This window comes from Cyprinodon tularosa, unplaced genomic scaffold (genome assembly GCF_016077235.1).
Source record: "Cyprinodon tularosa strain WSP-4 unplaced genomic scaffold, ASM1607723v1 ctg566, whole genome shotgun sequence".
In the NCBI taxonomy this organism is placed as follows: domain Eukaryota; kingdom Metazoa; phylum Chordata; class Actinopteri; order Cyprinodontiformes; family Cyprinodontidae; genus Cyprinodon; species Cyprinodon tularosa.
This window is the reverse complement of record NW_024039303.1, coordinates 356691-382383: the sequence shown is the minus strand read 5'-3', so window position 1 is coordinate 382383 and position 25693 is coordinate 356691. Positions and strand designations below refer to the sequence as shown.

The window sequence follows — 25693 nt, the reverse complement described above, 5'->3', positions numbered from 1 at the left end:
CTGGCATCCATCGAACATAGTTTCTGGGTCAGTTTTCAGAATGCAATACTGGATCTTAAAGGTATATTGGAGGATGTTTTTTTCCCAGGGTGGATCATCAAAATAAGTGGTCCTCATAATTGGGCGTCCTATGTGCTCATTCCTACTTTCACTTACCCGTGGTGAGTCTCACAAATCGGGAAAAATTGCAAATCTTCTTTTGGAAAGTAAGGTTGTATGAGCGAAGCAAACAGCAACGTTTAAACAGAGCGTGCACGAGGAGAAATGGGCTTGTGCATGCTCTTGCACACATTTACCAGACGTTCCCTTACGGAAGCGGGTACAGGGTTGTACATGTGCATTTTTTTTTTTTAAGTGGAGAGGGTGGGTCTTTTAAAAAATTCGTGAAAATACTCCACTATACCTTTAACCTGGCGGCAAAAAATAGCTATGCTCCGTATCTTGCTTTGATGGTGAAGGACACGTATGTGAATGGTGATGTTTGGAGGAGTCATGGTGAATGTGGAATGGTTCTGATTAATTAGCATGACATTGCAAGTGCTCCGCCGGATATCTGTGGGCGGAGCACTTGCAGAGGATGTGGAACCTGGGAGATAGGCAATTCATTTCTTTGCAGGGATAAAAGTTGCTGTTGACATACATTTCTCTAGCTTAAATTAGTTTTTTTTTTTTTATTCAAATAAATAAATCATATCAATCTCAGTAGTTAATATTGTACTAAATCATACTTATTTTACAAGGTCTGTTTTATATTCCACAGATATCCATAAATTGATTGTAGTTATAGCAATATGCTTATTCATCAGCTTTCTGAAGTAACTTTAATGTTATATGTTGTCCCAGAAGGATGTAGACTTAAATTTGGTAGAGATATGTGAACTGGAGTGAAGTAAAGCGCTGAAAACAAAGCCTTCCAACCTGAAACACTGCATCTCAGGGTTACAGTCCTGCACCTTTTAGATGTGTCTCAGCTTACACACCTGAATCAAATGGCTAAATTAGCTCCTTAGCTGCAGTCAAGTTTTCCAGAGTCTTGCTGATGATCTGGTTATTTGACTCAGGTGTGTTGAAGCAGAGGCACTACTGAGGTGGAGGACACTGGACCTCGAGGAGCAGAATTTAGGAACGCTGCACTAAGAGCTAATCACAAATGAGTCATTAAAAGCACTGAAATATTACTTTCTAACTGATACATACTGTAGCCTACCTCGTTTTACTTTCTTTTGAGAAATGCCTCCATTGTTTATAATCAGAAATAAAGTCTTTGTTGTTAGGAATTTGTGTCCAACTTATCTACTCAAAAGAACTAATAACTTTGATTTCAATAAAAAAAAAAATTCCTTTCATTGAAACACATTTATGTACCTTCCCCATTAGATGATAAATCTCTGGAATCCTGTCGAGGATCCAGATGTTTCCCATTTTTTACACTGCAAATTGTATCAGTTTTATCAAAAGTGCAACAACTTCAATCTAATATACCTGAAACAAAAAAGTCAAATAAATGTAGGAACTGTGACCAAAGGATGTTAGATTTACAAAACGGAAATATAATTTTTTTTTTGTCCTTTTTAAAATATTTAAGTTTTATTTGTGAGTTAATTTACCCTTAAATATGATATCTCAGTACCTAAACACCTTTGGACATAAAGGCATTCAAGCCCACCATTAGCTTTCGTTGTCTCTGTAATTTCCATGACATTAAGAAGAATAAATATCATCCTTCATAAAAACTTGAAACATCAGGAGCCTTTTATCACAATTTGTTTCGATTAAATCACTTCCATCTTTGATTCACACTAAACCCAACAAACAATGAGCGTTTGACGGTCTTTGCCCCCCCTCCCAAAAAAGAGAAATACATTAATGATGCTCTCTGACAGTCTGCATTAATCAGACGGGCTCCCCCTGAACACAAGTCTTTATCGGCCATCGATTTTCCAGTGGGTTTATGGCGAGCGACACACGGAGAAAGCTCGTCGCCAGGCGGCTGCTGGGAAACACATTACGGGGCTGTCAGTTGTCTCGCCATGCATCCTGCATCACTCTTTAAGCACATGAGAAGTTCATTACAGCACACGGCTCTGACAGTGCGTCAGATATTAGGGGCTTTGTCCCTTGCACATAATCCTGATGGAAGTTTAGCACACTGTCCGGGAGAGACAGTCAATATATGGCTCTACGTACAAACATTAGATCATGGCCATTTGAAGGACAATTGACAATAATAACCTATATGTTGCAGGGGTTCCAGCAGGATCTTGAAGAATAAGATTTAGCAAAATATCATTTCAAGGACAAGTGTCTCCAAAGAGCTATAGAGTTGCTGTAAGCATTAGACTGTCTGAAAGTAACCTTACATATATTGTGTGCCGAATATAGAGTTGAGTGGTTCAAGCTTGACACACTGTACCACTGTTTGAGACTCTTATTTTGAAGAAAGACAGGAAGTAGTGATTGCTTTGATGTGTTTATAGAGTCAGCTAAAGCCACAGTTATATCTTCATGCAATGTCTATATAAGGAACGTCCCTCTGGCTTTACACTTGAGCTCTAGAGTCACAACTTTCACTGCCGTTCTAATTTGAAACACTAGATGACACTGGTGATCAGTTTTGTTTGTATTTGGGCTTATAGGCGTTTAAGCCATTTTTATACATCTATTAAACATTTAGCAATATTTATTCCCTCAGTGTTTTCCATAAAGCTATTAAAAAGAAACATTCATTCAGCTACTCCTTTTTGCGAACACCTTTACAGTGTGTGGGGCGTGCTTTTCTATCGGGAGGCTGCATAAGAACAAATGGAGAGGGCTTAGCTTGCTGATGTCACTCAGCACACCGAAAAAGCCAACGGCACGTTCAAATGCTCAATGGGGCAGTATTTGGGTTTTGTTGATAAAAACAGAATTCAGAGAAAATGAAAACTATTTGAAAGCCTTTTAAAGATAGCACTACTGGTTAGCGGTGAGCAGCTCACGACAATTCGCACTTTCAAGAAACCAACAGGAAAGAATTTGAAACCTGTTTTCTATTTGGACATGCAGGAAAATTAGGGGAGACCTAGCTTTACTCTAAAACTGTTTTTCCACTCTCTTATGAACCATCCTGTATCATTTAGACTTGTGAGCTGAATGTGAAAATAAGCCACCAATAGGTTGTGAATGGACATACTTTTAGTTGTATAATTTTATGCCAAAGTTTTCAAAAGTAACTGAAAATAACTTCTATTGCTAAGAGCCTAAAGATGACAATTGTCCCGAACTGGTGCCAGATAAATAAACTGTATTAAGCTGAGTAAACCGGACTGAAATTGAACGCTGCCAAACACTGAAGACGAAAATGAACAGGAAATAAAATGTAACTGCTTTAAAGTATACAATTTAAAAACTAAAAATTTACTTCACAAATAGCAGAGTTGGAACAATCATTTTCTGCTAAAGAAGACCTTCTATGCTAAATAAACAATATCTATCTATAAATATAATTATATATTATATTTATTTTATATACATTTGAGCAGCAGTAGAAATAATTTTTGCTTCTCTTTGCAAATAAAAGCAATTAAATGATGCAAACATTGTTATCTTTAAACTTGTGTACTGGGATTAATTAAAACTGTGGTGTTATTTAAAACTAAATTGCACCCTCATACCCATTTGTGAATATATCTAGTTCCTCTTTGCAGTCCTTGAGCGGACTGTTTCTAAGAAACAGGAGTGGTGATATATTCAGAAATGATGCAGCGACAGTTTCTCCAGGCTCCCACAAGTCCCATGCTGACCAAAATGATATCTCACCTTAAAACGCTCGTGCTGTTTTGATTTATGATGCATCACAACTACTAAAATTCAATTTCAGCCCGCAGTGCATGCCTCTGATTGCCCTGTAAATGAGATAAACTGATAGCAATTTATTCAAGGATCCCACCTCTCCTCTTTTTTTTTTTATTCACTACCTCCTCTATCTCTCTCTCTCTTATTCTTTGTAACGGGACATGCAGCTCATACCCTTAGAATTGGGTGAATCCAATATTTAAGCGATATGTCTGTATTGCAGAGCGTTCAGCTGAACAGACATGCTGATGCTAATAGAAAACCTTGCAGAGAGGAATAAGATAGATAGAAAACAATGTGCATGTTTGATGATGTGAGAAATATTCGGAATCTGCCTCCTCCGGTCTGATTGCTCTTAAACTTCCTTCTCAAGAAGCTCAGGAGTAAACAGAAAAACAGATAAGTTGGAAGATGTTTGATAATGCCAGCTGTCACTCAGCTAAGAATTTTCATGTGCCACAAGACACATTAAGAGCAAAGTAATGTCAAATATAATTCAAGCAAGGATGCTGTGAGTTGCAGGCTGATTTTGTACATACATACAGCTAGAGCTCATAGCGTACTGTTAGAATATAAATAATGACTCCAAATCATCAATATTAAAGTATTTGGCGCAGTATGACTACTGAAACAGAGGAACATATCACCACATAAGACACTAGCAGCACCACTTATCTCCCGCCACTTATCACCGTGATGCTGATGATGCTCCCCCTGTACAACAATGTGGTCAACAGACCCATTCAGACTTTAAAGAGGAACTGTCAGAGTCTGGGATAAAAAAGTATAATGATTATAAATGCTAAGCCCCATTTAGAAGGCGTCAATGCCATTGTTGTTGTTATCCAGCATATCAATCTTGTTGATTGATCATCCCACTCCGGTGACATCAGTTTTATGGCCTCTGAAATGCGTCTCAGTGTTTTCACAATGCCATCCAATTAGGGCGCTCCATTCATCATTGGGCTGAAGAATCATTATTAATTGGGTGGAGAGCCGACTGCCACTCCCCTGCTGAGGATGGCCACATTCACTATTCATGCAACGGTAAAATAAATTGAGGCTGCGCAGGGGGCCACATTGGGACACAAAACTATACACCTTCATATTCATCATACACACATAAAGTCAGAAACTCGGCCATTACATGGTCCTATTTCATTTGATGGGTTGTTTTTAAAAAAAAATCTAGAAATGTGATAGCTACAGAATAGAATCTTGTAAAAATTCTATTAAGTGGTCTATTTTTTATGCTTAAAAGATAAACACATTAATATGACAGCTGGATAATAAATTATAAGTTTCTCCTTTACATACTTTACAGCATATAAAATGTACTGATGGAAAAAACTTCTACTGTGTGTGATTTTTGGATGATGACATCATAACGAGCACATGAACAGGATGGTTAGCTGTGGCTAATAAACACAACAGATCGGAGAGATTTCAGCTGATTTTTAGGCATTTGTGTCCCATTTCAGGCTGGTCTTCTTCTAAAACTGCTTCCAACTACTTCCAGAGATACAAATGAAGACCAAAAAATAAAAAGCAGGAACAAAGAACAGAAGTACACAAGATACTGAATCTTAACATGAATTGCTACAAAGTAAAAAGACAAATAGAAAACCGACCATAAACGTGTTTTCATCCATGTTTTTTTCGAATACACATTTTGAAGTATCAGGTTAAAATAACTTGATGAGAATGGCAACATTTGAATCAAGGTACTCAATTCTGAAAAAAACTTTTACGCTCACAAGAGGTGGTTTTTGACTTTACTGTAAAGGAGTAAACATGCTTAAGAGGAGACAGAAACAAATCTGTTGAATAAGTTCTGACGTAGCAAATGTTTACCTCACATGACTGATAATAATAATAGAACTTTATGGATCTCATTTTGGAGATATTTACGTCTGCTATCAACCCATCCCCTTGGGGAGCAGTGGGCTGCCATCGTGCAGCGCCCAGGGAGCAGCGTGGGGTTTGAACTCATGCTGAATGTAAATCTTCTCACCACCTGCCTGTGAGTTACATGGCTAATACTGATTTAATAAAGTAAGTAAAACTTGCCTGAGTGCAACACATGCATTAAAACTATATTCTTCCACTGATCAGTGGTCTGTGCTAGTTGCTACCTTTACTTCCTGTTTATTGCAGCCAAGTGTAACCTAAATATATGACGACTTTATGTTTTGCATCACTGCTTTATTCCCCCCGATGGATTGAAACACGTCTAATTCACATTTTCTATATTTATTTTTTTTTTTTCAAAAGTTTGAAAGTACGCTCAAAATTCACATGACATTTGTATTGAAAATTTAAACAAATTTAAAGGAAACAATGACATAGTAAAGCAGCAATTTCAATGTATTTGTTAATTTTCTTAGGTTTATTTTTCAAGTTCTAACTTTCTACTTTTACTATTGCTCCAAGAAAATGACCTTAGTCTTTCCTATTAACTTTGTAACTGTTTTCAGTTTAGGAAAAAACAAACGGTAAAGAAATGTTTTCATACCATCATTGCCTGCTGACAGTCCATCCGGCTTGGTGATGCCTGTGCTCTTTTTCCGTCTGTGTTTCTTGCGGTTTGCGTGTGGAGAGGGAGGGGGCTCAAGTTTAGGACTCGTGGCGCTCCCTATGCTGGAAGACGCTGGATCGTTCATTCCATTTGCTGAAAGAACACAGAGAAAAAGATTTTTAAGAATAAGGACTTAAATTTATTATTAATATATATATATATATATATATATATATATATATATATATATATATATATATATATATATATACATATATATATATATATATATATAGAGAGAGAGAGAGAGAGATAGAGATAGATAGATAGATAGATAGATAGATAGATAGCGCCATAATCCCATAAGAAATTGGTTTGACGCAACTGTACCAAAAAAGTGCACAAGAAGGCTGAACTTAAACTGTACCCAGTGTGTCATCCTCAATATCAAAAAAATATACATTGTTATATTGACGAAAAAAAGGGTTTGTAAATCCATAAGTATCTAAACACCTTCTATACGTACATTTTATTTTAAGTTAGAACAGACCTGCAATAACTTTTTAACAAAGTGTAAATTTCGATTAAGTTATTAATATTAATATTATAATGTTTAAACAGCATTAACATTTAGTAAAATGTCATGTATCACACTTGCTCTAAAAAAATGCAATTAATGCAAAAAATTTATTCTATTTCCAAATGCAGAGATGCTGAAGTAGCTTAAAGTCACAATAAGATACCTTATTAAATTTAAATTTCTACATAAAGAAACAGCACATTTGGAATTACACAAAAGCCCTTTATGACACATATTAAAGCATAAAAACCTATATATATATATATATATATATATATATATATATATATATATATATATATATATATATATATATATATATATATATATATATATATATATATATATATATATATAGGGGTGTGCAAAATAATCGTCATGATGATGCATCGTGATTCTAATTTTCATGATCTACTGCATCGATTCTCGACACCAAGTATCGATTATTAATTTAAAAAAACGAGTAAATAAAATTGCATGAATGGTTGGCGAACATCAGCCAAAAACAAGTGTAATACAACTTCCAGTCCAGTAGATGTCGCTGCGGATGTGTTGACACACGCTGCCTTGTGTCACAAGCATTTCCGGCCGCGGGATACTGCGCCGAGTCATTCAAAAACAAAACATGGAGGAGAAAATATTGCAATGCATTGCAATAATTCAAGTGTCGTGATGCATCGTGATAGAATCGCATCGTGGCCTGTGAATCGTGATTCGAATCGAATTGTGACTCCTTTGGCAATACCCACCCTTAATATATATATATATATATATATATATATATATATATATATATATATATATATATATATATATATATATATATATATATATATATATATATATATATTCTTCTTTAAAATTAAATAAAAAAATATATATAGTGTGTGTAGATACATTTGTAAACATAGGTATATAAAAATTCGTATATAAAATATTTGAAATTCTACAGACTTTTTGTTTTAGCTACCGCGTTAAATAGCTTTTTCTTTTAGGGAACTGAATGTTTAAGAGTCTGTGTATCGTTAGGTAGTTATTCAATACCCAAATTAGTTGACAATAATGTCAATAATTGATTAATCATGATTAATCAGATTAATAATTTTAGCCCTATTATATTATCTCAAAGGCCTTAAATCCTACATATAACCTTGTCTTCTATCAGTTTTAAGTGAGAAGGTAGTATCAACTTTGCTTATTCCATCTCTGCTGAGTCTATCTTTTATTTTGTTTCTTTGCTAATTAATCAAAATCCATCCGTCCGTCCGTCCATCCATCCATCCATCCATCCATCCATCCATCCATCCATCCATCCATCCATCCATCCATCCATCCATCCATCCATCCATCCATCCATCCATCCATCCATCCATCCATCCATCCATCCATCCATCCATCCTCTTGGGTGTTTGGGCTAATATTTCCAGGCCAGAAGGCATTTACAGTCGCTATGTAAGTTGGTTCTACACTAAGGTCTCTTCACATTAGCGTGTTCCAGGAAATCTTTCAAATTAGGGGCACAGACGGCCTCCTGATTAGCAGCTGGAAACATCTAGACTGTCTCCTTTTGATGTGGGGCAGCATTTAAATAGATTCCTCTTCTGATATTTAAAACAGAAAATATATGGTCTTCTTCATTTATTAACAGTGTCGACATTTAAAGGTTTGGCTGTCTGCAAGATCTACCGGTACTAACATTAAAGCAATTACAACAATGTTAGATTTTTTTATGGCAGACTGGTTACCAGTTCGAGTCCATCAAGGTGTACAATTGACAATTATTTTGTCACAAGGAGAATTCTGGAACTTTTATATTAAAATAAAACATGCAAATATGAGAAAACATTTTACATTAGATGTAGTTACCGGAGATGAAAATGCGGGTGCAGTTTAGCCGTTTTATCTGGTTAAGACTTAACTTGACCTATGCAATGGAAATTCCTCATCCTTAATAACACTGGGGATTTCCAGAACATAAAAGGCAGATGTGTGACATAATAGCCAAGTCACTAAACTCGGAAGTTGCTCGGAAAGAAACTTCAGTTTTAGATGTTTTGAAGGACATGTATGGGGCTGTGAAAGAATGATTACCTGAATATGCCTTTGGCAAAGTTCACTCTATGACTGTCTGAGAGTGACAGTGGGCTAAGAGTTGGCTTTGTTTCTTGTAAGTGATTTTATAAATGTGATATTAACCTGTGCTACCGTCGGGCAAAGGGACAGGAGGGATGGGAAGATAGCGGGGGCTTGTCAGCTTGCCATCTTTCTGATTTCCCGACATTTGACATCACTTTTCCTTCTTTCCCCCTACGGGTGCCATTAAGAATTTGAGGGAGAGGGGGGCCAGAGGCCTGAGGGAAGAGGGAGGAGAGGGCCGGTAGATGGGCCCCATATTGCGCATCTTCTTACCACCCTGTGTGGTGCTGGCAGCATCCTCCATTGTCTCCCATCAAAAGCTCATTGTAGTGTAGCAAACCCCATTCATTTCCCTGCACACCGTCCCAGCCTCCAGGGGTGGAGTGCAGGAGGACAAGGGGCTCAGGGATTATTGGTGTTTTTGTTGCCAGTTGCACATGCTGTAATGTGCGCCACTGTGCCATTAGCCAGTGTACAACATTAGGCCTAATTCGGTCATTACCTTTAGGGATATGGGGCTGTCTTGAAGGAGTATGCTGGGCTCAGCAGGGGGCTGAAGATGCTTACATGGAGGGGGGGGGAGCTCAGAGGGCTGAGGGGGACACACGGTTTGAAGCTCAAATATAGAAGATAACACCTGAGAAAACCATTATTATGTTTGTCCTAAATTTAGGGGTTTATAGTGATGAGCTGGCATGCGCATAAAAAAATAAATAAAAATAATGACCTATATTTACTTTTTCAACCAAAAAGTTCTATTTAAGCAAAAATAATTTGCTGTACGTTGTTGCTGTGCCATCACACATACAAATGGATGCTGCTTTCACTGGAGCACATATATTAAGCTCTCTGGTGCTTTGAATGGCAGCACGCAGCCACACATGTAGCAGCCCTTCGTCGAGGCGTCTGTTTCAATTTCCCTGCTCCCTTACAACAGCCCCCCCGAGACAAGTCATTAGCTGGCTCAGACAGCTGGGGGCACAGGGGTCCTCTGTGTGCACCCCCCCACCCCCTTCCTCCCTCACACTCCTCCTCCCTTTCTATACCGACTTCAGTCCCGCCAGCACAGCTCCGTATGGCAAGCGGAAGACATGAGCTCCAACCTGCCTCTGAAGTGACATCCAGCATTTGTTTAATGTCGCTTGAGGTTAAAGGGGAGGGCTGGCCCTTGGGGGCCCCCCAACCGTGTCATAAACACCTCTAATTATCAATTTCTGAGCCCTAATGTTCTGGAAAATGACCCTGGTTCTTTTGATTCTGCACCTGAAACATGCTCCTCAATCTGTTACACAAAGGTGGAGTGCAGAGGAAATGACACAAAGCTGAGCAGCAATAGGGAAGCATCACAAACCTAATAGATGGGAACAATTTTCTAAAAGTGGTTTAAAGCCCTAAACTATGTTCAGCTGTTAAATAAAACTAGTTAATATCGGCCTTATCAAGTTGAAAATAATCTGATTGAGAAAGCCCAGAAATCACGGCGGCATTATTAGGCGACTGTTAGTGTGTATGAGGGCCATCAGGACCAAGCTGGGTAATGAGTTGCACTGGGGATCAGGAGGCTCTAACCACTCAGCTACAATCACCTGGGCAGCAGATAGGTACCAGGCTAACCTGTGATTAGAGTGTATTACACTCCCACCACGTAGATGATGGCTTAAATGTGCTTCAGGATGAAGGTTGAGGGTGAGACAAAGAGTACGCTGCAAGCAGCCTCTTGCCTTTATCAGAGCCACACTGAGAGAGAGAAGTAGTGGTGGTGTGGGGGTAATGGAAGGAGGGATTTATATCATTTTTATTCAAGAGGCTCAAGGTAAGGAGCACCATCATTCCCCCAGGCCCCTTGACACGGCAGCTCTGCCTGTCCTCAATCAAAGCCAACGGCTGCAATTAATGGCAAAAATTAGAAACAATCACCGCCTCCCCCTTATTATCCTCAATTAGAGCGCACTAATCAAGGCCTGATCGCGCTCTGCTGCTCTCACCAAACTAAATGTCAAACTTCATTACAACCTGGCTTAGAAATCAAACGCCCCGCACGCCATCACCCTCGCATCGGGAGGCCGACATATAAAATAATGCGTCATAGAAAGAGGGCGATCTGTGCATTAAGGAGCTGAACTGGAAAGTTGTGTTGTACGCGAACAAGTCCAGGAAAATACACTTCCTGAGATAATAAAAAAAATAATAATATCAAATATCATATGAGAGAGAAGCAAATTAATACTGCATTAAAGTAAAAATGTTCATTTATTCCCTGCTTTGTAGTCTTACCCTATTTGGATAACAGCTCAGAGATATGGATCCGTATTTAAGTCCATTATTGTCATTACTGTAAATATAATGAAACTGGCATTTTCATTGTTTTTCTTTTTCACAGAGTGCCTGTAAATCCTCCACTTAAAAAAAAATTAAAATAGAGCAATATACCTTACTTATATCGCATAAATACTGTTTCCTGCTGAAGATGACAGCTTAGAGAGAGCATCCTGTTACTATGATGGGCAGGGTATCAAGACTAAAACATGTTGCTATTCATAAAACACCAAAAATCTTTTCCATCTTTATATTTATGGACTAAATCTGTGTAACAGACCAAGCTTGACCCAATTAAAAAGAATATAAAATAATAATATTAAAAAATATTTATTATTAGGGTAAAAGGAACAAGCATGGCTTTGATTATTATGACTATAAGCTTTTAGGAAGGTGTATGCTTTGGATAATATGCGTGTGAGTGTCTATTAGAGGCAGACTGATATATTAACCGGAACATATTTTTGGGAAATAATAGTTTTTTCTTGCATTAGACGATTTAGTTATTGTCAAACATAGATATGCTTGAATTCACTGCTTCAGTACTGCATTTAGCAGCCATGCTATAAGATCACATAAAGAGCAGGCATTACTGCACCCTCCTTTGGCTATCCATTGTTAAAGGAAAAGTCCAGCCAGCAAGGAATAACCAACGGGTCATTTTATACCTAAAACTAATACGTTTGCAGTAATTTAATGAATTTAGCGTTGATCAGTAAAAGAAAATAAAAACAAAATATTTATTGATGTGATCACATAGTCCGGCCGTTTTTGCCCAAATATAGTAACACCTCACTCCTGACATCTTCCGGCAGTTACGTCAGGGTGCGGTAAGCCTGGCCCATTCTCTCAGCTTTGCAAGCAAAATCAATGGGAACTACTAGACACATCTGCAATCAACAACAATTATTTAAGATTTCCAGAGGACTTCACCATTGAAATTTACGAGAGCTATAGTTAAACTGACAATGCCCACGGATGAAAGTGAAAAAAAATGTTCACCTTTCCAATTCATCATCCATTAGGGGTTCGTGGTTGGATTGCCAACTTGAAGAGTGAGGATTTGCCATCAAACTTCTGCTTTATATAGTGCACTGGTCGTCGCCATCATGGAAAATAGCGCGTTAAGTAGTGCTCTTTGACAAGCATATTCAAATAAAATTGCTCTTAATTAAAAACACTAATCATTTATTGAAAAGTACGTATGTAATAGTTTCATACCTAAAGTACTTTAAGAAGTTTGTATTCTGAATGTGACCAGACTTTTTCTTAATGATTTGTTACTGATTTGTTCATTTTCCTGTCTTTGTTTAAATTGAGACTTGTGTAACATTTGCTATCAATGTTTATGTGATTTTATAAAAAAAATCAGCAGCACATATCAGGCATCAGTTATATTGATTTTACAATAATCTGAATCCATGTAAGCTAGAAAAAAAAACAAAAAACTTTCACATTGTTTAACCTGTGTTATTTTCTCATATGTATGTCTGCATATCTCTCTAAAAATAAATGTTTCTCTTGCCAGTATGTTTTGTTATGTAGAAACTGCAAAAAAGAAAAACATATATAGAGGAAAAATGATAACTAATTATATTAAGTAGTGGATAGGTGATTAAAAGAGTTTATGCTACCATTCTGTTTTTACAAATGTTTATAATTATTATTAGTAGTAATATCAAGATGTTTTCTGTGATAGTTTGTTTTGCAGGTGTCATTTAGTGGGTTATTTTTGACATAACATGTTTAGAATTAAGCCCTATTATAACCAGCAACTTGCAATGGAAGATCTCCTGTAGAAAGTTATTTACATTTTCTGTACCTACAGAAAGGGGAAATAATACAGGTAGCTTTTAAAGTTCAAGTTATCAATAGGAACTAAAACACCTAAATGGAAAAATAAAATACTAAAAATCTAAATAACTACTTATCATGAGAACAGTGCTACTTTTTTTATCAATCATTTCCCCGATTTCTTAATTGTTTTTATCTAAAAATGTGCTAAACTGGAGGAAAACAATTGAAATCAATTGATTAGAACACTAAATGAAAAATGGGTTCCCTGATCAAGTTAATGGTTATAATTAAATTCAATTCAGTCTATTTATATAGTGCCAATTCACAACACGTCATCTTAAGGCACTTTACAGTTCAACCAGATCATACAGTCAGTTTTCTATCTAAGGAAAACCAGTTGATTGCATCGACTCATTGACTCAAATGCAATCCCTCACAATAAGCATGCTTGTAGCGACAGTGGAGAGGAAAAACTCCCTTATAAATAAAACACAGAAGAAGTAAATACAAAATTATGGTCCATATGTATGGAGGCATACCCTGAAAATGGATGGGTGTGCTACAAGAGTTGACAATGTAAATCGTAAAAAAAAAAAAAAAAACAGCACTAAACCAAGAAAGCTTTGCCCCTGGTTCACCTGCTGTGTTGTTATGTTCTGTTTTCTACTCAAAGGGCCAAATTTTGGACCATTAAGTCCAAATTTTGAACTGAAATATCCTTGTAAGAATTACCAATAAAGAATATGTGAGTCCACAAGTGGGAAACTGGAAGATTAGATTGTCTCGATTTCCAGATTTTCCAAGAGTTTTGAGATAAATGCACTGTAAACGTTCTCATTGCATCTGGGTGTAAAAACTAGCAGCAACACCCTTTTTTTCATAATTTGATATTATCTTCTTTAATTTGGTTAGATAAACTAATATTTTTAACAAACAAAATAAGAAAATTATGTAATATCTGGACATTTTAATTAAAAGTTATCACTCTGTTAGAATCTTGCAGCATCCCATACCTGCAAAAAAAAACTTAACTTTGAGGCTATTCTTCTTTAACCAATTCTTGCTTCTTTTAATTTTTTTAAGGTGAACATGACTTTACTCACTCCTTGATCCTGACATCAGGAACGATCATCAGCAATCCTATGACAATGTTCATATGACAGAGCTGTGAGGGTTTAATCCTGGCTGGAAAGATTGAGGCGCGCGACAGAGAGCAGCATCTAAACAAGCTTTGGGCGCATTAAGAATGGGCATCCTTATGAGTAGAAGCAATAAAAAAAATTGGGCTGGGATTTAATCAAAAAAGCGGTGCTCAATATTCAAGAGATGCTACCCCTGCCTCTGCTTTTGCATCAGTAGGTTTACAAATGAGAGCCCTCTTTAAGTAATATGGAAATGGTTACCTGGCTAAAATGCATTCATTCTCCTGTGAATCATCAATCTGCTGTTTTTGCATCACATTTTAGTGTATAACCTGCAACCTTCGCCAAGGATAATGGAGTGATTGGGCTTGGTTCAAGTCAATTCTAATGGCAAAACATGAATACCGTTTCACAGTGAAACACCCTTTATTGATTATTGAAGACACATTAGGATGAAAGATAAAAGGCTTGCATTTCAATCAAGTTTATGTTTTCTGATAGGCTAGTCACAGTTTCACACTACAGGTGCTCTAAGCTCTCCCGATTTACTGTGGAAATGAGACTTTTTTTTTTTTTATTTCATTTAACTGTAAAAGTCTCCGACTGCCTGCAATGACTATCTACTGATTACAGCAACACTTCTACTCCTATACCATAATCTGTCATTTGGCACGTTTCTGCTATTGTTTTCAGCTCATTTGCCTCCTTCAAGCTCATTTGTGGTTACCTTAAAAGAAGCATGAAAATAATTGAAGAAAAATAGAATAATGGAGCAAATTGTGAATCTGATTTAGTTGAAGACTGGATGCTGGTTAATGATCTATGTTAATAGTTAGGGGCTTTTCAGTTTAACAAATATGAAAAGGAGAGAAATTCCACTCTCACCAATTTCCACAGGGCAATGTTGAGGTAGTCCTGTTCGAACTGTGCAGTGTGGCTCCTTTATTTGCAAACATTTAGCTATAAAGCTTTTTTTTTTATTTCCGTCACAGACACAAGTACGCTTTGCGAAGAAAAAAAAAAAAGAAAGAAAGCCCACGTACAAACAGCCAACACACGCTCATGCTCATTTATTTGAGGACCCCACGAATCTAAGTAATTCTGCTTTGGGCATGGTGCTGATGGGAGTGGGGTGGGGGGGTGATGGAAGTGCCTGCGTCCAGGCAGAATTGATCGTTCAGCAGCTCCAAATGATAGTCAGGCTTGTCTGTGGAACCACGAGGGCCGTGCAGTTGGACTCCAGCAGCGCTCGTAAAGTGCGCTCTTTAAACTGCCGGGGCCCCTGGGAGCCCATGGGGAGGAGGGGAGCCGCCGCCGCGCTAATGAGAACTACCAGAGTGCAAACATGCATGGAAATGACTGTTATTCTGTTGATGTGCATTTAAGTGCTTTTTTACTGCCAACCACAAAGAGAGGGAAATAACTGGTGATGAATGGTACTCCCGAAAAGCATTCATTTTCCTCTTCGGAAGAAAGGAGACGAAAACAGAGGAGGGGGTGGTGGAAACAGAAACTAAGATGGAAGGTAAAGACGGGATGGGTTCGGTTTGGGGAGGGTGTCAGATATGGTGAATATATTATCTTACTACAGGCAAGTACGTTGACAAGGCGGCAGTAAGCGGGGATGCATCGATAAAAGAAAGTTAACCTTCACTGTTCCCCTCCTCCAAACAAGCTGCTTCCATCAAAGAGCAGCAGCCAAAAAGGTCACAGCGATCAAAGCCTTGATCACACAATCATGAAAATTAGCCTTGTTTCATCTACATAGGGGGAAAAAATGGTTGAAAAACAGCAGTTCGATTATATTGCACCTCTCTAGTTCATCTCTGTTTGTAAAATGTAGGATTAAATCTGTGAATTGGACTGAGTTGCTCTTAATCTGCTAAATCTAAGGTTTTAGCCATGAATGAGAGCTAAACCCTAAGAACTATTCAACCCAGATTCAAGTTCTAAATCTCAACTTTCATAAAGTAACAATTTACTTTAGCCAATTTCCATTAAGCAGCAGATGTAGTAGAATGGTCAAACTTTTTATACTCAATACTATCATGGGCAGTGCAGAAAAGGTATAGGGTAGAGTATTATGTTTATTAATTATAATAAAGAAACATGATCACAGAATGGTTATTTTTTTGTCCAAAGTTCTCTGCAGTGCAGAGAACCTCGGAAATGCTTCTGACCACGGATGGGTCTGGTTTCTAAAGCGGATCATGTCAATGTGAAGTCAATCCAGAACCGGCACGCATATTTTGACACCATCACCACTGCTGGTCTCGGCGCGGTTTATCTAGACGCTGTAGCGGTCGTCCGCGTGCAGCGTCACTGTGTGCTCCAGTGGACCCCAAAGCAGGTAAAGGATTTAAAGGAAGAGTAGCACATTTGAGAGGAAGAAGAACAGAAACAGGGGAGATACTAAAATAATTCAGAGCTCAGATCTAAAAATGACATGCATGGAAAATGTCTGGTGGGTACATGTGGATTCGTAGAAAGGTAGGTTGCCATAGTCTCTAGCTACATTATAGTTTTGGACAATATCATCCAAAATCCCAAACATCGTATCAACTTATCTAGTTATACGAGCATTTTTTAATGAATGAAAAACTCAAATGATATTGTTTTAATTGGCTACTTATTAATGAATAATAGCTCTGCAGCTCAAAATATTCATTTGGGTATGCTGTGAGAACAAACATTAAGCACAGTGCTCGAAGAGTCACTGTTTTTACAGCTTTATATTACACTATTGCAGTGTTAAGCTTCCTCTACAATGATGTGACATAAACGTGTGCAGACTTTTGTAGTCTGGAAAGTTTTAATACTTGACTGTTGAAGGTGTGGGAACTTTGCTAACATTTGTGAATATCTTGTATAATCACATTTTTAACTTAATCTGTGAGGTCATGGGACGAAGAGCTTTTTAAAGAAAAACATCCAACAAATAGAATCTCTGCCTGTATCATATAGCATAAACAAATATGAAATTCCCCTGGTTTATTCTGTTCACTTGTGTCACCAGATACCTAAAAAATGTTTTAGATTTTCCCTTTTAACAAAAGAAGATGTGAACTGTTTTCCTACTGACATATTTTTTTATGTTATGAGAGTTTTTGAACTGAAGCACCAGCTCCTTGTTATGAATGCCACCATAATCTTTTGGCACTGGTAGCCAACTTTAAAGTCACTAGAAATGACTAGATGATAGGTCCATCTAATTTGAATGTGATGCTTTTATCCAGCCTAAAGGAGAGAAGAATATCAACACCGGGAAGACAGAAGGTGATTATAAACAATCTAAATAAAATAAGAAGGAACTCTATATAATCATTTCAAGTATTCAATAATGCTTTACCTAAATTAAAACTACATAAACTGATCTTGCCATGCTGTCAATTCCAACTTAAAGGCATTTAGCAGAGTCAGTGGTTGAGGCTATATATGAACTAATTGCAGGAAGGCATCCAGTTTCAAAGGCACCGCCACCCCATTCCCCAATTTTTGGATTGTGAAAGTCTTCAAAAACACAAAAATGTTTTCTACATTTTTCACTATTAGCTTCTTTTTTTTTTTTTTTTACTCACCAGAGGGGTTTAAAATTGAGTATAATGAAAACGTTGCATAACTACTAACAGTGGGTTTTGGATGAGCGAGGAAAGAATGCCTGTGTGTTTTTTTTCCAAAGTTATGTGACACAGGCAGACTAAAATGGCCTACTGATTTGAGTCCTTAAAATATTGTTTGCCTTTTTTATTTCGTTTCAGTTTTCTTAGGAAAGTACAACTGTTACATCTGCAAAAATCCAAAGTGTTTTTTCATAAAAAAAAATAACAACAGACCTCAGCTCTTATAGAGCTGCAACCTTTAACCTGTTGCAAGGTGTGTTAAATAGTTTTTGCGATGTTCATTAAACAATTTTATGTATTTATAATGTCTTTTACATCAGCTTTTTTGATTGACCCACCTTATCCTTGACCGAGTCGCAGATAAAGCGCAAGACAACGAAAATGACAAAAGAGAGTTTTTGAGAATGTAACCTCATATGTAGAAAATGTTTTATCTTACAGTGTTTGTGCATTGCAACTCACGAGCTGCAGAAACATGATTACGACCAAACAGATTAGCATCTTACTTAATTTAGGTGGTTTAGAATAAGGATAAACTGAACTTACTTCCTCCATCTTATTTTCAACCCAAATACACTTCCAATTCATTTAAAAGGTTTCTTCCTGTTTTTAACACAACTCCATACCTTTATACTACATTTTATATAGACAACATCCTTACTGTTAAACGCTTTAGAGCATGAATTAAATGATACATGTTAACGTGATAAATTAGGCTTAATGATACTGAAACTATTTCACTGTTAGGTGTGTAATTTATTCTACATGAATTGTGCTGCTTAAAGTCTTGATATAGTCTTGTGTATAATGTGTTTTTATTTCTTCTCTCTTTTGGGTGTTCCTGTGAATGTTTATTGTTGAGTATAGACTTTGTGGACTCTGCTGCAAATGAAATGCCTCTCAGGGACAATAAAGTTATTTCAATTAAATTACCTTCAGCCATGCTGTAGTTTAGGCAGACTAGATGGCACGTATCTAATGTGAGAATGTTATCTGCGGTCATTAGAGACTCAAGAGATGACTTGAAGTTGCTCCTTAAAGATTTCGGCGTAGAAAAAATTATTTGTGAATTTGCACGATCACAGTGTATGTATCGGATTTTTACTGGAAGGTGGGTTAGCTTACGGGCTCCGCTGCTTGTACTGGTGTTGATGGCTTCATTCCACTGGTCAGCACTGGACACAGAAAAGGAGCGCTGGTGCATACCATCTTTACTGCCACCGAACGCCGACCCACCCGCCTGTAGGGAAATGCTGCTGTTGGAGTGAGTCGCACCTGTAGAAGAAGAGAAAAGGGTGAGAAATAAATTCTTTGGGAAATTTGAAGAGATTTTAGCAACTGGATCTTTCTCACAGGAAACCAGCAGAGCAAAACTAGCAAAGTGCAAAGAAAAAGGTTTTATTGCATTCTAATTTTTTTTTGTACTTTCATTCCTTCTTTATAACTTTGTAACTGAAACCATAATTTTGTTTATTTTTCAGACTTGCAAATTTATATTATAAGACATGTATGTGTGTAAAGAAGAAATAACAATTTTTCAGTCATTTTTGTTTTTTATGTTTAGGGCTGCAACTAATGATTATTTTGCAAATCGAATAATCTGCTGATTATTTTCTCGATGAAACGATAATAATAGCCAAAACTTCCTTAAAGAAGATTTTTTACAAAGTTAAACCCGGTGAAACAAAAATTTTCCACTTTAGGAGTTCTGGATAGACCATATTGACAGAATTTTTTTTTTTTTTTTATCCGAAATTCAAAATGTTTATGTATTTTTTACAATTTTGATAGAATCACTGCCTAATTGGTTTGCTTTGTCAGCTAAAGGCATGGTTTACATCATCCAATTAACAGTTGATCGATTACTAAATTAGCTGAAGATTATTTTAATAATTGATTAAATACAATTAATCAAATTAATTGTTTCAGTCCTATTGGAAAAAAGTAAACAAAAAGTATGTTTTACATAAAAAATAAACTAAAATACCTAAAAATGCCTTTTTTGTGGACAAAACAAGACCCCATGTTTAAATGTTTCCTACTAATTTCCTACTTATCTTAGAAGTAATAATAAAAGATATCACCATAACAAATAATGCAAATTTGTGATAATGTGACAAGCTCCAAACTTCATCTTGTGTCAGATATGCACCTTTTTGCATCTACTTAAGAATACTTAGTTATTTTAAAATCATTTATTTTTATGTTTTATCCTGCTAACATGAAAAAATTGTGAACAAGTAACTGAGTATGCTTAAGAGGATGCAAAAGAAAAAAATGCATGAAGCATTATTTTTCAGGATATCCACAAATAGTACGAGTATGTTTTTTTGCAAGTGTTTATTTATAAGTTTTTGGTCACCGATATTTCTCTTGTAATGAAAAGATAAATGTGACAAAAACTCAGAAGTCATATGAAGGGTCCCCTACAGTCACAATTGTCTGTAAATTGTCATGTTAAATTAATTATCAATTGGAGGGGAAGTTTAATCTTTATTTTAATTTTTCAAACGCACAGTGGGAAATAAAGCCAAAGGTACATTCCTGCAGATTTTATTAGCTAAAAATGTTACAGTGCTCATATTTCAATCTAATAAAGTACCTTTTACAACAATTATTGAATAACCCATTGTCTGATGCTTTACATGACATGTTACAAAGAAGAACCGCTAAGTATAAAAACATACACAGCGTGTTTCTGTTGGTTCAGCTTCAAATAATCGAGTTAAAGGAAAGGAAACATTCTAACAGTCTGTAATGAACTGATATACTGCATTTATTAACAGTTTTTGTAGTTTGAGCTTCACCCTGGCAACACCACCAGCTTATTTCTACACATATTTCTATCAACCAACCACCCCCTCTCCTCATGCAGACACAAACACACAGAACCCTTTTCCCTCCGCCTCTGCCTCTAATTAGCCCTTAATTAACAAGATACACTCTGAACGCTAATTATCTTGCTTCATCCCTCTGACTGCCACATCGATCTCCACTGCGTCAGCAGGCGTTCTCTCCCTAACTTCCAATCAGGCAAGCCGCGGACGCCTGGCTCTCTTTACTAATTCATGGGCATGGATTCGCAGTGTGGGGTCATTTCCCTCCTATGTGAACAGTTGCTGCCACACATCCCAGCTACACTGACAAATTCATCGTGCATCAATTCAGTAAGTGCATTCAGATCGACCGTAGCATTCTACCATTGCCATTCCAAATGGAATATTTTTTTCTGTTTAATAAATATCCAAATCTGACATTCATGAATGTATAAAAGCTGCACTAGAAAAACAAATCAATCCTCTAAATATGAAAGTTAATTTAACATTTCAATGTTGTTTTTTTTGAGAAACAACAAATGCCCAGACTTCGATCTATAATGCTTACCTTATTTAACATGTGTCACACATCAAGCTTGTTTCATGCACTAATTAGAAGACAATATCAGTTTTTGATTGAGGTGATAAGAGAAAATATACTCTATGGCTCGTGTGTAAAGTAAACTAAGCGGCACGGGTGCTTGTTAGGGTAATATGTCCTACTCATTATCTAGAGTAATAAGTGTATCAAATTCACATAATCATGTCTAATTAGTATCAGTAATTATCTTGTTGGGCCCAGGAATATTAATCTTCAGGTCCCAGAGGGGAGGGAGCAGAATCGCAGCAAGAACGGGAGACAGAGTGAGGGAATCATGCTGAGGAGCACTGACTAAATTAGCATGCTGAAATCAGAGCAGAGGAAGGGAAGGGGGGGTTAGAGGAGGGGGGGGGACTTGGAGAGGAAGAATAAAAAGAAAATCGAAAACTTTGTTTTACAAAAGTATGAATGAATAACAAGCAAAACAAGCCTTCTTTTTCCTGCTCTCGTTATATTTGCAGAGAATATGTTATTAAAGATGGCTTTAACACCTCAGCAACAGGATTCCCTTTGCAGCTCTGCAATACAAATATAAAAATTTTTTGGTTTTAAATTTACAATTTAACCTCAATGAAAACTTTTCAGGTTTCTAATTTAAAAAATAAAGAAAGTAAAGTTAGATTATTTTTAATTACAACAAAAAAGGAGACAGAAACCATACACAGCAACTTACTTACTTAAAATTCAACAATCATGTCTAATTGTCAAATTGGATGCTAATGATTAATGAATTATACATGGCTGTATCCATTAGTCCCCAGAGACCACTCCTGCATAAAGGGGAGGATAATGTAATTACAGCATAGAAATAATCAGCTTGGGGCATTAAAAAAGAACGACATGCACACACGACTCCATCCAGGTCTGAGTGAAGTGTACTTCACACCAACAACAATGACCATGATCAAACTGAGGGTTAAGCGATAGGACTTCACTCTTGCATGGTCACCGTGTCAGTTGTTGCAGTAGTTTTCCCTATATGGTAAATAAAAAACATTTGTGTCCACCGTTCACATTTTATGAATGAACTTAACTAAGCCCATTTCATTTACTGTTATTAACAGTTTGGACCTGTAACAGCTGGCTATAATAATAGTATTATGGATTCCCTTCCTAATGTGGATAAAATATAGTCTTTTTAACAACTTTCATACTTTATTTATCTGAGATAAAAGCAAAATGAAAAAGCTCCATGTTCCACATTTAGTATACAGTTTAAGCATTTTTTTAAACGGTAATCTAATTTAACTTGATTTGAATATCACGTTTTAGACAATATAGTCGTTCTCTCTTCATGAAACAGAGTAAAGTGTGTTGCTTTTAAATACTGACTGATATCACTAATCCTTGTGTTTTTAGCAGAAATAAGCACAATGTGAATATTGTAATGTAATTTTGTTTTACTGTCAGAGCACTGAGTCAGGCAAAGTTATTAATTTGAGGCTTTCCAAAAACTAAGTTTGCCTATTAGTAATTATTTTACAATACAAATTATTGCGCAGTAATAAGATGACTGTGAATCCAATTATTAAAAAAGTAAACATATTTACTTAAAATCCGAGAACACTTTTAAGGGTGTAGGCTAGCAATATTTCTGTTAAACTTGTTCTTACAAATGTTACAACATTTGAGTCATATTCGACTAATGAACTCTTTAAAAGAAAGAATCCAACTGTGGACTGTATTGTCATGCATATAAAGAGATAACAGAAGTCATATAGTGTCTACTGCAGGCTATCCAGGGCTGGGGTGTTAAGTGGAAGCGATGGATTAGCGGGGAGCAACTCTGCCTTGCTTCTCATTTCTCTTTAGGCCGGGCCGTCAGTGGACTGATGAGCCGTGACGAGGCCTGACCCCTCCGTGGAGTTGTTGCCATTATGTACAAGTAGTGAGATAATGAAGCATTCATGCTAATGTCGGCCGGGCAACACATCATCTGTGGCGGTGTAATCCACTGCCATCATCACAACCCCCCCCCTGCCCCCACTTCCCATTCTGCTGCAGCAGCTAGTCCCACCACAAGCCACTTAAAACATTTGTATTCACAGTTGTGCTTTCAACACTAAAAACAAGGCCAAACAAAATAATAATACAGACTTTAACACTTTTATTTGTTGCTAGTACAGGGGAATGCTTTATTATTATAAATCATATCTTGTGGCGTTTCAATCAGCAGTGGTAATGGTTCCAAACAACTGATAAGCAGTTCTAATGAGCCGTTCTTTGAATAAAATACCAAAATATTGACCCATATTATTCTTTTTAATAAATTAAAGTCTATGATGTGATTAGCTAGCCAATCACAGTCAGAATTTGCCTGGTGAAGTGAGTTTAAGCCAGTATTGTGAGATTTAGACTTAACAGTAAGGAAGTTAAGGCTGCAACATAACCCACAAGACCTAAGACATTTGTTCTCGCTCCTGCAGCTAATGGGACTCGGTCATTTTGTTTTCTCAGCCCCGTTTGGAGGGCCTTGTCTATTGTTTTTAATAGAACCCCAAAGCAGAACTTTTTGCTTGTGGGATGTGCGTCTACTGTACTGCGATTGGACAGGATTTAGATGGCTGTGTTTATGTATGAAAAGCAGAAAATAAAAATAAAAAGTAAAAAAAATAAAATAAAAAAACAAACCTTGGACTTTGTCTTCCAAGTTTGAAGACGTTTCCTTTCTCATCCAGAAGGCTTTTTCAATTCAAAATGTGTGGAATAGTGTTGAGTTATAAGCTTTATAAAGTAGCCCAACAAAGCCCTGTTATAGCTTAGAAAACATGCAAATTGAACCAGAAGATCAGGCCCACCCCTTAGTTATTTTTGTTAGTGTACAATACCCGATACTGGCCTATGCCTCTGAAAGGTGGAGTTGTTAGGGTCATTGTTGGCCTGGCTGACCAGGCGAGAGGTCTTGGGACCCTGCATGGCGATAATGATTGACATAATAGCGGGAAGAAATCAACTCTAGCAGAGAATTACCCATGCAGAAAATACCCATGCATCTGCCGAACTTTGAGACTGTATTTGCACATTTCAAATCTGGTAGTTTAAGTGGCTAAACATGCTAGTTTTGTCACTTGCAGCGTGTACTCTAAACAATCTTAGTGGGGCAGTCCCACCCCTATAGCACGGTATGCCCCTAGTATTCACAGTCTTCCCAAATAGTGCCGCAGAGTACCGAGAGGTGTTATTTCTGTCTGCTTTTCTACGTTCAGCTCTCTGCCTGCCCTCTGCTCAGCTCTCTATGTGCAACCTTACAATTCAAGCCCTCAATCAGTCTTTAGTGATGTTTATTACAGAGGGGCGGACTTTGGCAACTGAGTGTCTTGTTCAATATTCAAAGGGAGCAAACTTTTTTATTGTTCTTGCCACATCTAATATAAGAAAAAAAATCTTGCTTTTTATGGAGTTTGTAGCAGCCTTAAGACCTAAACCCTGTGGTGTCTATAATTATCATTTTAGGGGAGTGGTGGCCTAGTGGTTAGGGCATTGTCTTGGGTTCTAGAGGCACCACGCAATGGCAGCCCACTGCTCCCCAAGGGGATGGGTTAAATGCAGAGGTGGATTTCTCCAATGCGAGATCAAAAAAGTTCAATTCAATTACAAAATGATTTGCACTTACTATTGTACAACCTATCTTTGTGAAAATGTGTTAGTGTGTGTGTAAAATGTAGCTCAACACATCAGTGGCTTGTTTCAAATGTATAAAAATCTTCAACATAAAGGATTAAACGGATGACAGAAAGTATTAATAAAATGCTACTTTATTTCATTTAACAATGAAATGATATGTTTTATGCCAAAAAGTATCTTTTATAAAAAATTGTTGACTTTATGTTTAAGATGTTTTTAGGACTTTATGGAGCGAAGCTAGACTGTGAAACCGAGTCAGGAGATGTTACAACACAGGAGGTGAGCATCTCTCCCTCTCTCCCACAGGATTGATTAAAGCTGACTAGGCCCATTAATACTTTGATACAGTGTATGTGTCGCCAGTGACACTGCAGCACGCATGTTAACAGCAAGGATCATATTTAAGATGGTTCCGCTCAGCACCCAGCAGAGGAATTAAACCTGGCCGCTCCAGCAACTTCGCAGGCGCTTGTGTTCTCAAATTTAGTCGGTGTCTTCTCAACCTTTCCTCTTCATCTTTCTATCTCTGCCATTCAGTCCACCCCTCCTGCTCTCTGTCACTATCCCTCTTCTCCCAGTGATTATAAAGGTCTTTAGATCTAAGGGATGAATGAATTACCAAAGGCAAAGACAAGGCTTGTGATTTAGACGCCGTGAATGAAAAATTACTCTTTTGTTCCCTTCATCAATTGCATGTCTAATGAAATCA

At 37.1% G+C, this 25693-nt stretch overlaps 1 protein-coding gene across 2 annotated transcripts in view; it reads right to left on the bottom strand.

Moving 5' to 3' along the window:
- The window catches only part of agap3 (ArfGAP with GTPase domain, ankyrin repeat and PH domain 3), a 193486-nt gene that overhangs the window by 37081 nt on the left and 130712 nt on the right, over window positions 1–25693 (bottom strand). For both annotated transcript variants that reach the window (XM_038305821.1, XM_038305820.1), the window contains exons 12-13: window positions 19069–19218; window positions 6350–6505 (exon numbers count right to left, since the gene is read on the bottom strand). In XM_038305821.1, coding sequence (XP_038161749.1) covers window positions 6350–6505; window positions 19069–19218 — 306 coding nt within the window. The remainder of the gene's footprint in view (window positions 1–6349; window positions 6506–19068; window positions 19219–25693) is intronic.